We start from the raw sequence: 14,120 nt of genomic DNA on the forward strand, positions 1-14,120 counted from the left end.
ATCTGTCTTTTTGCAGTCATAAAAAGGAGAAAATTGTCATTCAAAATGGAGTTAAACCAGCATAAGACTGAACACTGTACAAGTAAAATATATATGTCACCGGTCTGGAAAAAAAAAATTCTAAACATAGGAATTATAAATAAATGCAATGATTTTATGAAGAAAACAGACTTTCACCTCAAGCTATACTTTCTAGTTTGCAAATTTCTAAAGTTACGCTGTTTATTTGTAATTAGGTAGTTTGAGACGGAGCTAGGGCAAATAATGAAATCGTACTTTTATAATGCTGCAATAATTTTAATAAATGCAAAGCAACATCTGGATTATTACATCAACACTATTTAATTAAGTTATCAAAATTATAACAGGTGCTTATTATTTATTGAAAGTAAAAAAAAAAAATCTGTCCTTTGCCAGACCTTATCTGTACAATCATGTACACATTGCGATCCACACTCGTTATCTAGGTGTGATACGATGTCCCCAAACTTCAGGGGCATGTAAAACCTCTCAGCAAACACCAGGAAGATGTCTCGAGCGTATCAGTTTATTATAAGGTCTGTAGACAAATTCGTTCCATCCAAATTTCGTCCTCTGTGGAATCATGAAGCAGGTTTGTTATAACATATATACTCTAAATTATCGAATTTATTACCTGGGTATTGAAAATTCTACCTCTATGTGTAGGTCAAAGCGTTCTAAATTTCTTTGCAGGGCATTTATATGTTGTCATAACAGTCATATTGTGCATGACCGTCCATTGTTTTATACAAAGACCTGTCAGTTTGAGTGTGTGATGTGAAAATCATATAATTTACTTTTAACAGGTCCAAAAACTATATTCTTCTGGGCGCCACTTATGAAATGGGTAAATATATATATTAACCCCTACAAATCCAAGACATGATTTGAAAGATCAATAGTTCTCAGCGTATTTTCCATCTTTTGTTTATTGAAATTATAATTTTTTTTTCATTTCCATTTTGAAAATACGGCAGAGTATAGCTAATATGAGACTTAATATAAAGAAATCTTGAAAGTTCGTGGGATAAATATTTATATATTTTTACAATAATATATTTTTAGGTTTTGGTGGGGGCAGGTATTGGGGATCTTATGAGACCTGCTCCTAATATTAGTCTTTTTCAGTCTACCTCCATGTTATCAGGTAAGTTAATTAAAACAAAAAAGCTATTAAAATATAATATTATAATCACAAATGTATAGAATTGTATATAAAAATTCATGGCATAACTTTAGTAAAATTTTACGTATGTGTAGTGTATTATTACTGATGTTGCTGCATGTAATGTTGCATACTTCTATATCTCAACCTTTCACATTCGAACCTATTACCAAAATTGCTTCCTACAGCTCCTGGCCTGTCTCAAAATACATCATTTTTTTCATTTTTAACCGCTTTTTCAGGTTATATTTGGACCAGGTGGTGTTTCATTATCAAACCAAAAAATCTGAATCTTGCTCTCATAAACTTTTTAGTCGGGGTAAATGGAACTGTTCAGTGTTTCAGGGTTTATCGGTGAGTTCACCTCTAGATCCCATTTTCAGAATTCAGAATAAAAAATAAATCTACTTTGTAATCCCTCTCTCTCTCTCTCTCTCTCTCTCGTTTATCAAAATTTATATTCTCTATTTCAGATACAGAAAATCAGTTGGAAAGACGATGTCATTTCGGGATTAGAACGAGAACCAAGAAATAAAATGAAACAATTCGAAATCTCTGTCATGCGAAGGAAAGCAGCGTCAAACATCATCCATACCATACTATTAATATACATGTACATATTGCATCGTCTCTTATGCAATAAACAAATACTTTGTGCACTCAGAACACATATATACAAGACTATAATTAAGTACATACATTTTTTTCTTTTACTTTAAGCTACTAAATAATAAATATGAATATACAGTGAAAGGTTCAGGGTGAGAAAGAAAATCGAAACGTAAAAGAGATGCAAATGTACCATTGTTCAATTATTAAATATTAATTGTTCAACATGTTTCTAGCTTTATTTATTTATTTATTTTGAATTTATTATTATTATTTTACATATTTACTATCATAATAAACAAAACAAAAAATATCAAATTGTATAACTGACAAGTGGTAGGTTTTGTATAGAAATTGTCTATATTTTGAAAAGAAATATGAGCAACTGCTTGACTTTTTGCGTTTTCCCTGATTGAACTGTGATAAAGTACTAAACGGTATGAACGTTTTATTACATTTCTTTCTATAATCTGGAATTTTAAAAATAAGCGATTAACGAAAAACTGTCTTTTATATGTCCTCACTCGAGGTGATATCAAATAGAAAAAAAAGTATTAGTACGGGTGGGGTTCGAACCCACGCGGACATTCGTCCATTGGAACTTAAGTCCAACGCCTTAACCACTCGGCCACCGTACTTGCATGACTACTACAATTGTAGAAAATTATCAGTTTAAACTGTAATGGACAATCTCTATAAGGTCCGTAATAATTAATGAAATTCTTGAATTTAAATCACATTTTGTTTTAAATACTTAAAAAATAATGGAGATATAAAAACTGCCTTTATTATGTGAACTGATCAATGATAGAGCACATGCCGATGTCTTAGTTTCGGATTTGAGTGTGACGTCATAACGACCAACTTGTTGTCATCATGGCTGCCGTGTACCACGATCGATTCCGTGTTTCTTCATACTCGTAATATCTGATTAGTGAAGGTTCTTTTGAACTTTATATCAGTGAGATGTGAAAAGATTTTTAGCAAGGATATTCAATTAAAACGTTTAATAGATTTTTCCATTGGGGTCGAGGTCTTCTATTATTTATTCTGGTTTCCAACAACAAGATCCAACGACCCACGTCAAGTGCGTACACGTTAAGTCGCTCATTGCTATCGGACAAACCAGCTGTTTTTAATAACAGTCTTTAACCCATCCAAATGGGAAATTGTTTGTGTAAACGAAAACGTGAGCCAAAGAGGTAAGTTTGTTTAAACAGGTCCAAGAAAATCTGTAGATCTATACATGTAGGTATTTCGTGAAATGTTATAAAGTAAACTTGATGTAACAATTCTAACAAGTATCTTTCAAATTAATGAAACATTAACAAAACTTTCAAATTGTTAGTTATAGCCAGTCTTTGATAGTGCACAGTTCATAAAACACCAGAGAAACAAAATATAAACCAAGCCTCATTTTAACAATTTTCATCAAAAGATACCTATTTTTCTTTTTTGACAGGACTTTAACATTGGGACTGTTTGGTGTGGACAATGCAGGAAAAACAACCACTGTGAAAGTTTTAGCAGGAGGTAATTCTTCTTCTTCCAGTAATGTAAAGGCTCTAATGTTGGGCATTTCCCCACATGTTTAAAGGTTAAAATCATTCAATTGCTAAATGTACACATATAGACAACTGTGCTTTTTCCTAAGTTGTGAATGTAATAAGGAAAACAAAATTAACAACTTTCGAGAGATCATTAGTGGCTGTTGACACTCCAGGTATAATTAAATATAACAATTTCATTGATAGACTAGACTTTAGGTAGTCGGTAATATACATGTAGGAAACTCATGTCACACCCAACTGACGTATGTATTAGAGTAAGTGTAGATCAGCATATATGAAAAGTCAGCTAAGTTCAGTGTCATTAATCAGAGCATAAAATGTTTCCTTTGATCCACATGTTAGACAGCAACAAAATGTTGTTAAGTTTCAAATTTCTAACAGTCATCATGGTCATAAAACAAAATCTCATCTAAATTTTTCAAAACAGAGCCCCACACCGACACCACACCTACTGTGGGCTTCAACAATGCAGACATTGGAATTCATCACTATGATATCAAGTTTTATGACTTGGGTGGTGGCAAAAAGATTCGAGACATTTGGCAGACATACTTTCCAGAAATTTATGGAATTGTGTATGTGGTTGATTCCACCGCAGCGGATAGAATGGAAGAAGTTAAACACAATTTGAAGGTTTTATTAGAAAATGAGAAAGTCCAGGGAAAACCAGTGTTACTGTAAGTTGAGATAAATTCAGGATATGTTTTGGTTAGTCTATAGATGCAAAATAAAACACCAGTCCAATGCTCCAGGCTGATAAAATTACTGTCTGGCTTGTGAAAAAAACCCAAATAAGTCTATTGTGCTTATGTAAAAAAAAAAATGCTTGCATATGAATTAATTTTCATGGTTGGCTAAAGGAACATTAGAAATTACAAAAGTTAATGTTGAACCTCAACTGTGTCATAGTATAACTTTTACAATTTTTTTCAATATAAATAAAGTTCTAGCTTGATAATGATTCAATTGTATCAAATGGGCTCATATTCAGAAAAAGTATTGGGCTAGCTGGTTCGAAAGATGTTGATTCCATAAATCTTCAACCCAGTTTCATAAAACTCCAACTCAGAGAGGCTGTTGATGAATAAAGAAATTTTAGCAGATATTGTCTACCAAGTTTAAGAGTTCATATAGCATTTTAAAGCCATACTGTTATAAATAGACATTGTCTTTTTTACACAAACATAAAGGTGATTTCCATTAAGGACATTCCAGGCTAATGTTTTTTATTTTTAATTTTACTTCCAATGATGTGTATTACCTTTGTTTTATTATTTAGTTTGGCAAATAAACAAGACCAGGAATCAGCCTTAGACGAGGTGGACATCATGGAGCAACTGAGTTTGGAAAACATTGTCAACATCAACAAGTGCCCTTGTAGAATTGTGAGATGCACATTTATTTATTTATTTTTTTTAAAAACAAAAGTACTATGCATTCTTTTATTTGATTTTTTAAAAAATATTTTTCTTTATTCATAAGTAAATTCTGAGAGTGGTGTCTTAATGATGAGTATTAGGGTATAACAGTGCAGCAGAACAGTGATATCTGGATACATTGTACAATAAAATGAAAATGTGTAACACGAGCTTTGATTGGTTACAAAGCCAGGTGTTTCTTCATAGTTTCTCTATGATAAAAAGCAAATAACATGATGTCACCATGCATTGCAAGATATAGTAAATCTTATCAATAACTTGAAACACAGTTGATTGGACTTGTTTACAAAGAATTTATTTCGGTACATAGGAAATAAATTCGTTATCCAGGTCCAATCAAGGGTGTACAGGGATTTACCCCTGGTTGTATTCCATACACCCTTTGGTTATCCAGGTCTATTCATTGATTGGACCTGGATAACTAATATGATTATGTTTATTTACAAACAATGCTTTATCATCTAACACATTTTATCCCATACTCAGTATAAAATGATTAAAATTTTACATTAATATGTTTCATAAATGGCCTTAATTACCAACACTCTGAAGCACATAAGACACTTGTTGAAGTCAAATACAAAATGAACAACCGCACTTTAATTTTAGGAAACATGTTCAGCCATTAAAGGAACTGGGAAAAAGATGGATGCAAGCATTAAGAATGGAATTAAATGGTTGTGTGGGATGATTGACCACAACTGGGAAAAGTACCACACACGAGTAGAAAGGGACATGGAGGAGGATCGAAAACGGAGGGAGGCTGAGCTGGAGGCCAGGAGGGAGAGGGTCAGGAAACAACGGGAAGAAAGGTGAGGTGGTCTCAAATTTAGTAGATGTTTGTTTGATGGTAGGGAAGGACTTGAGAAAGTAGGTGGGGGAGGGGGTAGGTGGGGGCAACATATAGTAAGAAATGGAGCCCAAAGAGAAAAATTCAAACAAAAAAACATACATTGAATGTGAAGAATTAAAAACAGAGTTGATTGAAATCTTCCATCATGAAAGAGTTTGAGATGTTTAGCATGAATTTATGATATATACATATGTATTAAACTTGTATTAAAAGAAGAAGAAGAAAAAAAAAAGATCTGATCAATGTGTGTGCTTAAAAATATATTGGACAATGATATAAAATAAGTGGTCTTTTCATTGCACAAGTATTTTAAATTCTTATCTGATTGATATTTATATAATTCAGGGAAAGAAAAGAACGAGAGGAGAATGAGCGTCTAGGCATCAAACCCCCCCAGGAGGAGGAGGAAGACATTGAAGAAATGGATGGTGGACCGTTCCGACGACTTGATGTTCAAGCATTGGAGAAAAAGGTATGGTAACTAAGGAATCATACATGTCTCAAATTAATACAGATTATTGATTTATTTTTTTGATTTGATTTTTTTTCCTTAATTTCATACAACTCTATATCCAAATACTTTGATGTTATCCCTTGTCTTTATATACAAACTTTTCACTTTTTGACATTAAATCCTCGCAATTAATAAAAAAATTAAAAATACCTGTTAGCACTTAGCAAATATTTTTTTTCATGAACTTTGATATTTATTTCACATATAAATCATAGCAGATTTGGGGGATTCTCTATAAAGTATTATATGTAAAATTCTCAGCATTTCAAATTGTTCTTGACTGTGTTACACAGAATGTCTTGAATCAATTAAAATTTTATGTAATTTCAGTCAAACCTTAATAGCAAATTTGTGGCATGGTAAAGTTTGTACTGAAAGAGTGAGAGTTGTGTGAAATTTATTTTGTCTTTCTAACATGCTAACTGCTTTGCACATACTTTTTCCACTTCGATAATTACACTATCAAGTGTATTTTTATTTGGTGTTAAATGAGTCTTTCTACTGTTAAATTCACACATTTTCTATGACATGAACAAGGTCAAAAAAATCTTTTGATGGCTGTATGTCTGTTGTAGATGTGAATTTGTGGTGACTGATTTTAATATGTTTGTACAAAATTAATATTCCCACCAAAAAAAAAAAAATGAATTAATTCTTTGAAGATTATTTGAAGAATATCAGGATGACCAAATTGTAACATTAATATTACAAAAGATCATTCATTGTCAAGATGTGTGCTGAAAAAATCTTTTTATTTTTTATTATTTTTTTTTTTTTGTTTTGGAAAGCAAGATTGCACATTCAGTATTTAATAGAATCTACAGACTAAGTCTGATATGCAAAATGAGTACATGTTCAGTATTTGTATATTTAAAAAAAGTATAACTTGTATACAAGTAATCTCTTCTTTCTTTCATGTCACTAGGAAAGAAAATTAAAAGAAGAAAAAAGGAGGAAGAAAGAAAAACAAAAGAAATATGATGAAAATAATGAAGAGGATGAGAAAGGATCTGATGAAGAAATTCCTCACTCAGCTCGTCGCCTCAACTACAGCAATTCTCTATTATACGCAAACTCAATAAACAACAACAGAAATGATGATGATGACAATGAAGGGTTTCTACCTCCAGTACAGAAGAGGGACACTCCTAGGTTACCTCCCTTACAGAGACCTATAGGAACAAAATTCACCGAAGAATCACCAGTTAGAAAACTCAAGAAGAAAAAGAAGAAACCTAAACTTAAGGCCTTGAAGGAAAATGTAGAGGAAAATTCTTTGGATGTTGTAAATCAAAATTATTCTAGTTATAGAACTACCTCTAGTGATGTAATGGATGACCAGAGAGAAGGGGAGATCAACACATGGTACAAAGAATCAGTGAACTCTTTATCAAAAATTGAAGTAAATGCAATGTCTTCTTTATGTCGGGCCCAGAATGGGATCACCAATGACGGATATAGTAAAGAATCTGTGGATGATGAAGTGGAATTGACAACCCGTAAAAAGAAGAGGAAGGGAAGTAGGAAGAAGCCTAGGTCTGAGGATGAAGTCAATGGATATGGACATGACTTGACCACTCCTCGGACGCTGGCCGGAGAGGAGGAAACTGATGATGATGTCACTCCAAGGAGGGAGAAGCTAAAAAGAGCAAATGCCATGGAAGGTATGTCGCTAAAACATAAAAATAGTTAATTTACAAACAGAGAGTATAAATATAATGATGATTTAATCCATGTTTCTCTGTAGGATGTACTTCAAAGTTCCTACTTAGAAATATGACAAATATGTTAATGTACTGTATATTCATGTCATAAGATTGTCAGAGTAAATATTGATGAAACACTTTTATCATTTAAATATTTTTTGGATAAACTTAATATTGTTTAAGAAAATCAAATGTATAAACTCTTATATATTTCTCTAGCGGAAAGTACATGTAAATTGTAACTAGATGTTTGACAGCATTAAAATATACATCTGCCTGGCAGTGCAAATGTACTTAACATGCAATTATAACGACTGATAGGTGATGACAAAGAAATAAAAACCAACCGCAAGAAGAAAAGCTACCTCAGAAACAACAAAACCTACCCCTCAGACGATGAATCCTTCTCTGGGGAAGATGGGAGGGACAGGGATTTCTCTTGGACCATGAACCCCATGGGAAAACCTTTCTCTCCACGAGGAGCTAAAATGACAACCTCTCACACCAACTGGGATAAAAAGAAATTTACTCCCCGAGACATTGATTTTTCTAGTAAGTATCATCTTGTAGTGATAAAAATGGAACAAAAATGATTTTACAATTTATTAAGAGTGCAATCAATAGGATTCTAATAGTAATTTGCAATAATTATTGTTGTATAATGAATGAGGTATGGCTTATACTTAAAAAAATCACTTAGTGCAGCAATATAGATTTTGATTGAGTCCAACTTGATAATGTGTTTAAGAGCACTCCACAGCTTCTCTTTCACCATTTATAACAAAGGTCACCTTTTTTTCAGTTTCCTCGACTCGTAACTGGGGACTGGCAGAAGATTTACCTGAAATCGACAACACTGCTGTTTCTTCCAGAAGGCTGAGGTCAAATGTGGAAGATGATGAAGACATTGTTTATTAAACTTCAGCAAGGAAGAATATGTGTGTGACTCCTCTTTTTTTCAGGATGATTTTGAACTTTCGCTTTGTTTATTGTTTAATGTTGGCCTGCACATCAGAAAATTTTAAAATACCAATATTCAATAATAAAAAATTGTATAGTCATTTTTGTTGAGCCCTAGCTTCAAGTAAAAGTCATTAATTTATAAGGTCAGTGTATGCAATTCATTTGACAAATTGTGTCAAAGGTCAAACTTCGAAAATGAGATATCAATGTGTGTATATTTCTTCTATCTGCAATGTTTTGCCTAATTATTAATGCACTAATTCATGAATATTGCCTTTATGATTTTATATAAATATCATAAAAAAATGTACTGAAGACATTTTTCATGAACATTGCCAAATATGATTTTATATAAATATCATATGAACATGTACTAAGCACACTATTTTATCATGGAGATAAATAGTGCATGACAGGCATTTGCATTAAATTTCGAGTACCCTTAAATATGAAGAAAATATCTAAAACACATTTATGTACAAATACATATGAAGAGTAGTCCTTCAATGCAAAGAGGAGTTTTTGGTGGCCTGGACTTTGAGTTTTTCAGACAAAGTTTTAAGTAAGGTTGTAGTTTATTGTAGTTTAGTTCTAGAACCTTGAGTTTTTGTTTTAGAAATGACTAGAATTCTCAGGGTTGTTCTAGAATCCTCAGTTAATAACTGGATTTTCCATCTTACTTGTATGTTTCTAGAATCTTCATCAATTTCTTGTGTTCTAAAGTTTAAGACATTGTTCTACATGTACACATGTATTCAGTAGATATTGTGCATGTGTGTATATTGTTAGAGGCATAGTATACCTTGTAATCTTTTATACTAGAAAATTTTTTTAAGAAGACATGTAGCATATATGTAGAGATTATTTTAACTTCAGTATATTTTAATAATGTGATCATTTGTTTATGCTTTATACAACATGTCTTTACTAAAACGTTTCTTTAACTTGGATACACAAGTTTTCTTTAAAGTGAAGAATGTATGTGACTATGTGCCTCAACTATACAGAAAGATAGTTTTGTGCCAAATATTGTAACTTTAATAAGACTAATGTGTACACATTATAGATATTGATTATTTTATTTTCTTTGTCAGTTATAATGATAAATATTTTATGAAATATTGATCAATCAATGATAAATGCAACATATTTTTTGTACTGTAAATGTACAGCTGTACATATTTTAGCTGTAATCATAATTTAGTTCCTGTCGCGCTGCGTCTTGTCCACTGATTTATGTACATGCTGATATTTGATGAAAACTAATACATGTAGTTAGTGCACTTAAACTTTAATGATTGTGCTAATTAGTTGAAGAGGACAGTTGCACTAAATTTTGAGTGCACTAATTTATTTATGTAAGTGTAATTAACAAGGTTTAACAGCTAATTTTGTATCTGTCAAAAAATGTTTGAAAATATTTTATATTTTCATCGTATGAAATGTGCATGTTTCTAAGAAATGAAGGGGTATTATGTTTATTTATACCTCAATTTACATACAAGAAAGTTTTTGCCTAGGATATTAGAGATGTGTATTATCTCCCCTTTCAAAAACGAAATCGAAGAGTTTATTTGTTTTAATACCTCTGTTTTTAATCCAAATGAGAATTGTAAACATAATCTTTATTTTGTAGGTCGTACACTTTTGCATATGTACCTGTACAATATATCTATTGGGACGTATTGTAAATTTAAACTATTTAATGCATTGGTTAGTCCTGAATTGATTCTTCTGTCACAATTTCTATATTATTATCCTTATGTGGTCAAGTGCTACTACGTGTAGTTAGTTTTCTGGGAATAAACTTGAGTGAATTCCTTGCTACAACAATACCGTCCTAATAATGTTATCTGTGATACAGAAAAGTATTTTAAAATAAGTACTCATTTTTTTTTAATTTTCACCATATTTTTAGCTTTAATTAATTATGGAGTGATTGTGATATAAATGTTTATGATACATACTGAACAAGAGTGTGTATACATTCAATTTTTCTCTAGGAGAAATTGTTTTACAAGTGTACACATACATGCATGTATTATTTTTACCTTGAACATGACCAGCATTATAAAAGAGATCTGATCATTATATAAAATTGAATGTCAAATTATTCTTACCTTCTTTTAGATCATGCAGATATTTGTTAAAAATATACAGCTGAGCTTTGGCATCTAGAACATCGATATCTCAAATACCATGAATATGTTGAAGCAAGTTGAATGTCGGAACCACTTAATTTTTTAATGAATTTTAACCTCAGTATCTTGGAAATTTTTCTTGATCCCCATTGAGTTCGAGATAACAAGGTTTGACAGTACATTTATATTGGACATTTACATGTTCTGTTGTTAAAAAAAAAAAAAAAAGGCATTGCCCCATGGACCTGGTTTGAGGATATGTTTCAAGATGCAGAATACTTTTTTATATCAGGGAAGATACTCTCTTCACATTTTCATGTGAAGTATGTTCCATGGCATGATTGTTAACATTGCTATCTAGTCATTTTTGCAAGGCCTGTGATCAAACAATAAATAAATACATGTATACATGAAGTAACGTAGTTACACGTAGAATCAGTAATGCTGTAATATGGTCAAATTTGTTGAATTGTTTTTAGTATACTTCAAGCTTGCAGTAGTTAATAATGATATAAAATTATGAAGTGTATAATTATTGGGGTTTTAATGTTTATGATTACATCACAAGAATATGAAGAAAATTATTCCCTCTCCTAGATAATTGATGTGTACATATATACATGTAATATGTACACGTACCTCAAAAATAGGGTACACATGTTTATATGACAACATGTTTAGATCAGATTTGATTCTAGTATAAGATAACAAAATTATTCAAATATTCACTGGATATAACAAATTTTTGATATGATGAAATAATTTTTGTGCTGCCTTAAAAGTTTGTAATATTATGTACAAGTATAATATAACCTTATACTGTATAAGTAACATCTAAAACCATTTCAAGTAGAACTGTGCAAGTGTTTTTGATTATCGGACATGAGATCTGATCTAGTACATTATACACAAACTTTATAGCTTTTATTATCCCATAATACAGATTCTGATGTTATGACATTACAGAATATCTCTTCACCAGTATTTGAATTATTTATGAATTCATGGACATTGATTAACAGACACCACCATTATCATCTAAGTGATCTTTTTTGTTTGTTTTAGGGAAGCGCTAAGTGCAGTTTTTGCACAGTTATATATGATTTTCAGAATGAGATTCTCTTTTTACTAATAGGATAAAGCATATCATTTGTTATGTACGCAAAAAATAAAGTTTTTTTTAAAAGTCATATTGTAATCTTGTTTTGACTTAGTCCTTCTCATCAGTAAAATAGGGGACATTCAATGTTTTATTGTTGGATATGGAAATTATTTCATACAAGTGGGACAGGATTTTTTTTTTATATTTTCACAAGTGGAAAAAATAAAACAATAGGCCCATGGTCCACAATGCTCATTTGAGTCACTATGGCCCTGCTGTTCATTGCATTTAAAATTTTGATCACATATTGTGTCCTCACCCTACCACTGGAGTCCATGATTTAAAAAAAAAAAATTGAATCTACACTATCTGAGAATGCTTCCATATAAATATAGCTAATCCTGGCCTTGCTGTTCTTAAGATTTTTTAAAGATTTTTTTCCTATGTAAAACTTTGATCATCCACTATGGCCCCATCCTACCCTTGGGGGTACATGTACTGATTTGAATAAAGAACAAGGTACGGTTTCAATACAAATCTGGCCCCATATTTTTCTAAAATATGAGTGATGTAAGGAAATAAAATTTATGCTTTCTGAATCAGTGAAATTCCATGTAGTAAGAACACACAAATCGTTTTTCTCATGACTGCCTAAATGCTAATGGTGATGCCACCTGTGCATTTTCCCGTATTTTCTTAAACTGTTGCAGAAGACATCAATTTTCAGTGGAATTTTCTTTAAGACAAGAGGCCCACGGGCCTTATAGGTCACCTGAGTATCATGTATCAACTTTGCCCTGAGCCCTGCTCTTATAACACCAGAATCTTGATCCAGGGGACATAAAATTCACTATTTTGGAAGAGGCACCCTTACTCATCATAACTATACTATGAGTTCATTAGCTTGATAACCAGAAGAAAAGGAGATTTTCAAAGAATTATTGCATTTTTTTTTTTTACAATGTAATTATTAGAGCCCTGCCCTAACACCATAACCCCTGACCCAGGGGTCATGAAATTTACAATTTTGGAAGAGGCACCTTTACTCATCATAACTATGCATTCAGTTTGTTTGCTAAATACCCCAGCTCAAAGAAGATTTTAAAAGAAATAATGCATTTTCACTAGATATTCAACAGAGACCTAACCTAACACCAGAACCCCTGACCCTGGGGCCATGAATTTCACAATTTTGGAAGAGGCACCCTTACTCATCATTACTATACTCTTAGTTCATCGGCTTAATACCAAGGAGAAGATTGTCAATGAATAATTGCATTTTTACTATGTAATCATTAAAGCCCCGCCCTAAATAATCATATCTGTGCATTCAGTTTGTTTGCCCTGGATTAGAGAGGAAGATTTTTAAACAAATAATGCATTTTCACTATATATTCAACAGAGCCCCAACCTAGCACCAGAACCCTGACCCTGGGGTCATAAATTTCACAATTTTGGTAGAGGGCTCAATGCTTATTACAATCATGCCAACAGTTTGACTGCTTGATGTCCAATGGTAAAGAAGAAGATTTCTAAAGATTGCATTAATTTTGATGGTTTTAGCCCCACCCCTCAGGCCCCAGGGGGGTAGGGGTCATGGATTTCACAATTTTTACTCCCCACCACCCACAGATGCTATATGCCAAATTTGGTTGAAATTGGTTCAGTGGTTCTAGAGAAGAAGCTGAAAATGTTCAAATGTTAACGCATGTCGGACAATGCACGCCAAAGGACGAAAACAGATAGCAATAGGTCACCTGAGTAAACTCAGGTGACCTAAAAACATAGAGCACATGCATCGCCCACAAAGATTTTTTAGATATGTGATTTTTCAAAGCATTTTACACATTCAACTTATCCAAAAATTGAAGTGGGAGACGGCTGTGGACACTTCTTTTCTAAAGAAAATAATCCCAAATGAGTCATTTTAAGGCTTTTTCTGTTCAAAACTTTGTACCAAATTAATGACATCATTTTCCCAGAATGGTCCTCTGCCATGTCATATTCTTTCATGATATATCACATTCATCTACTCA

General features: G+C 32.2%; 2 protein-coding genes and 1 non-coding gene across 3 annotated transcripts; 2 read left to right on the plus strand and 1 right to left on the minus strand.

The window, feature by feature from the left end:
* The first annotated feature begins 518 nt into the window (after window positions 1–518).
* On the plus strand, window positions 519–1,713 carry LOC133204109 (mitochondrial pyruvate carrier 2-like). Its single transcript, XM_061339865.1, has 5 exons — window positions 519–613; window positions 828–868; window positions 1,087–1,168; window positions 1,429–1,540; window positions 1,660–1,713. The coding sequence occupies exons 1-5, from the start codon at window positions 529–531 to the stop codon at window positions 1,700–1,702; spliced, it is 363 nt and encodes a 120-aa protein (XP_061195849.1). The 5' UTR covers window positions 519–528; the 3' UTR covers window positions 1,703–1,713.
* Window positions 1,714–2,350: 637 nt separating this feature from the next.
* On the minus strand, window positions 2,351–2,433 carry Trnal-uaa (transfer RNA leucine (anticodon UAA)). The gene has a single exon. It is a non-coding gene; the product is annotated as a tRNA-Leu (tRNA).
* A 219-nt stretch (window positions 2,434–2,652) lies between these two features.
* Window positions 2,653–9,135, plus strand: LOC133204025 (ADP-ribosylation factor-like protein 13B). The gene is made up of 9 exons (XM_061339807.1): window positions 2,653–2,997; window positions 3,258–3,328; window positions 3,794–4,043; window positions 4,646–4,751; window positions 5,415–5,617; window positions 6,004–6,130; window positions 7,098–7,836; window positions 8,200–8,430; window positions 8,681–9,135. Exons 1-9 carry the CDS (start codon window positions 2,957–2,959, stop codon window positions 8,794–8,796), a joined length of 1,884 nt encoding a protein of 627 aa, XP_061195791.1. The 5' UTR covers window positions 2,653–2,956; the 3' UTR covers window positions 8,797–9,135.
* The last annotated feature ends 4,985 nt before the right edge of the window (window positions 9,136–14,120 follow it).

The sequence above is a fragment of the Saccostrea echinata genome, unplaced genomic scaffold, assembly GCF_033153115.1.
Source record: "Saccostrea echinata isolate AGI-Se365-2 ecotype Australia unplaced genomic scaffold, CSIRO_AGI_Sech_v1 ptg000052l, whole genome shotgun sequence".
NCBI classification, from domain to species: domain Eukaryota; kingdom Metazoa; phylum Mollusca; class Bivalvia; order Ostreida; family Ostreidae; genus Saccostrea; species Saccostrea echinata.

What these genes read in the sequence shown, in the direction of transcription:
- LOC133204109 (XM_061339865.1), top strand. Translation starts at nt 529, where the DNA reads ATGTCTCGAGCGTATCAGTTTATTATAAGGTCTGTAGACAAATTCGTT. An exon ending in TCTGTGGAATCATGAAGCAG is followed by an intron (nt 614 to 827) that starts GTTTGTTATAAC and finishes TACTTTTAACAG; the next exon opens with GTCCAAAAACTATATTCTTC. An exon ending in GGGCGCCACTTATGAAATGG is followed by an intron (nt 869 to 1,086) that starts GTAAATATATAT and finishes ATATATTTTTAG; the next exon opens with GTTTTGGTGGGGGCAGGTAT.
- LOC133204025 (XM_061339807.1), top strand. Translation starts at nt 2,957, where the DNA reads ATGGGAAATTGTTTGTGTAAACGAAAACGTGAGCCAAAGAG. An exon ending in AGGAAACAACGGGAAGAAAG is followed by an intron (nt 5,618 to 6,003) that starts GTGAGGTGGTCT and finishes TATATAATTCAG; the next exon opens with GGAAAGAAAAGAACGAGAGG. An exon ending in AAGAGCAAATGCCATGGAAG is followed by an intron (nt 7,837 to 8,199) that starts GTATGTCGCTAA and finishes AACGACTGATAG; the next exon opens with GTGATGACAAAGAAATAAAA.